At 44.0% G+C, this 2,407-nt stretch overlaps 1 protein-coding gene across 2 annotated transcripts in view; it reads left to right on the plus strand.

The window, feature by feature from the left end:
* The first annotated feature begins 893 nt into the window (after positions 1-893).
* AGBL3 (ATP/GTP binding protein like 3) overlaps positions 894-2,407 on the plus strand; it is a 21,453-nt gene continuing 19,939 nt past the window's right edge. The window contains exon 1 of one of the 2 annotated variants that reach the window (XM_035901066.1): positions 894-1,041. In XM_035901066.1, coding sequence (XP_035756959.1) covers positions 990-1,041 — 52 coding nt within the window. In that variant the 5' untranslated portion in view covers positions 894-989. The remainder of the gene's footprint in view (positions 1,042-2,407) is intronic. The other variant, XM_035901067.1, reaches the window with a different exon arrangement.

Consider the following 2,407-nt stretch of genomic DNA (forward strand, 5'->3'; position numbering starts at 1 on the left):
TGTAGCCATGCAGTGCCTGTGTGGTCGGCAATCAATGACTTCACTCTGTAGTTGGAGCCTGTGTTTTCCTAACGGCACCAATGCTGTCTAATGTTCACCATTGTCATCCTCAGTGATGGTAAGCAAGCTGTACGGGGAACAGAGGTAAGTTTGCACAGCAGAAGTTAGTCTGTGCACAGATTGATATGCATTTTTATTTAGAGTTATAGTGAAGATTTATTTGTTCACAGATCCAAAAAAATGAGGTTGAAAAGGGGGCTTCCCTTTTCCTTTATGTGCAACTGGTATAAATAGGATGAACTGTTTTTCAATGTGTCCTTTGTATTATAAAGACGCTAATACAATCTTCCTGTTTGTACTCCTTCTGCGTGCCTCTTATTTTTCAGATTGGATACCCACCACCCCTGAGCCATTGTACACTCCGACAGGTTTGGAGATTGCTCCACCATACCAAACTCCTGACAAAGGCACCGTAATTTATCTAGGAGAAGAAGGTGGGAACACCCTGAGAAATCTTGCTGTCAGCTGTAGGTAGATGGAGCACCTGCTTTAATCTCCTTTATGAACCTAATTCAAAGCCTGATAAAATCAATATGATTTTCTATTGTTATTTTATGGCACTTGGGAATAAATTGTTTTCCTATAGATAGGGAAGGAAAATAGTTACACAGCTGTCTCATCATCCGGAAGTTCTGCTCATACTGTTAATTATCTCAGAAGTCCAGCTCAGCTCAAGCCTCAGTGAAAAACAGTATGAACCAGCCTAAAATGAGTTGTGAAAATACAAGTGGAGAAAGACAACAGCCAAAAGAGAAAGTGAAAAAGATGAGACCTGTGTAACTGCAGGATCAACACTAAAGTCTGTGTTGGAAGAAGATTTTATTATCCTGCTTGCTATAGTGGTTTTGCCAAGACTTAGAGACAAAATCTGGCCAGATTGGATCAGTGCTGTGGAGGAACACTCTGAATCTCATCTCCCTGCTGAAGCCATGAAAAGCCGAAATCAGGACTCAATAGTCAATTTGCCAGACTATCAAGCAGGTATTCTTTATTGCAGCGCTGGACTCACAGGGGATAGCTCCTCCTAATGTGCGTGCTGCACAGGGTTAGTTGCGTAGCTTATGTACAAGTTTTACATACATATGACAATGAGTTCCTGAAATTCATTTACATATTCCCCTCCCAATCACGCATTCTCAGTGATTTGAGTCGGTGGTCTTTGGGGGTCCCCAGTGGTCATTGTGGAGGGACTTCTCAATGGTCATCTTCCATGACCTCTGGGCCTTTCTTCCATAGATAGTCATAAGTTGACTACTGAGTGGCAAGGCCTGGTCCTTCTGGCTTATCTTGGGGGTCACTTCAGAGTGACTTGAAGAACCCATTCAGGATCTGTTAATCCTGTTACAAAGAGATACCACCTCGAAAGCTCCCAGACAGGTTGGCATCTCCCACTGTGAGCCACATCCTACAGCTATCAGCATATTCTAGCTACAGTTGGCTTCACAGAGGTCTTTTTATTAACCCTTTAGCATCCCTTCACCGCCTTTTTGAAAACAAGGACAGTGATTTCTGTTACGCTCCTGTAGTTGCTGTTCTTTAAAAATGCAGCTTTCCACGTCCTTTATTACTGACTTGAACTTCACAAACAGGCAACTGGAAGTGGTTCGTAACTTCAGCCTGTACAACTCTCCAGAAAAATGTGGTTTTGGTATCGTGGTTCTCAGACTTTGTTAATGAAGCTTTCCAACTAAGGAGGTGAAAACTGTTGCCAGTTCTCCCTTCTGCTCCTGAATAATGATGTTGTGCAGGCAGTTACAGGCATTTTGCAATTCCTGGGCAAGCTGCAGCAGAATGTGAGTGCTTGCTATGGGTGTGAAGACTCTGTATCTCAACATATGGACAGTAATAGTATTTATTGACTACAGGGTGAGGTTTTAAGTGACTGTAATTGTACATTCACTGCCTTGAATGTGCTGCTTTGCCTCCTAGCCTTGGATTTGGCTGGTAGCAGGACCTGCAAAGAACTTCAGAGCCCCTGGAGCCTTTACTTCCTCTTCCCTGCCTGCACCAGGCTGTGTAGGGTCCTTGTGCAAAGTGGGCTTCTGGGCACTGCAGCCAGCTGGGGGACAGGAGCAGGTGGGAGGAGGAGGAGAACTCTGGAGCCCCGTGGAGTTCATCTCCTTTCTGTTTCTGGAACAGAAAACTCCAGCTTGCTAGCTTTGCCATCTAAGTGATATATAAATAAATATAATTTTTGAAACCCTAAAATCCTCCTTGCAGAGAAGCTCTGTAGAGTAAGACAGGCATCTGCACTTACACAGATCTGTGACCTGAGTGCCACAGACTTTGACTGGCATGTAATGAGACATCACATCCTCTGGGCGACAGCAGTGGCACTCTCCTGATT

The sequence above is a fragment of the Egretta garzetta genome, unplaced genomic scaffold (assembly GCF_000687185.1).
Source record: "Egretta garzetta isolate BGI_Z169 unplaced genomic scaffold, ASM68718v1 scaffold38, whole genome shotgun sequence".
In the NCBI taxonomy this organism is placed as follows: Eukaryota; Metazoa; Chordata; class Aves; order Pelecaniformes; family Ardeidae; genus Egretta; species Egretta garzetta.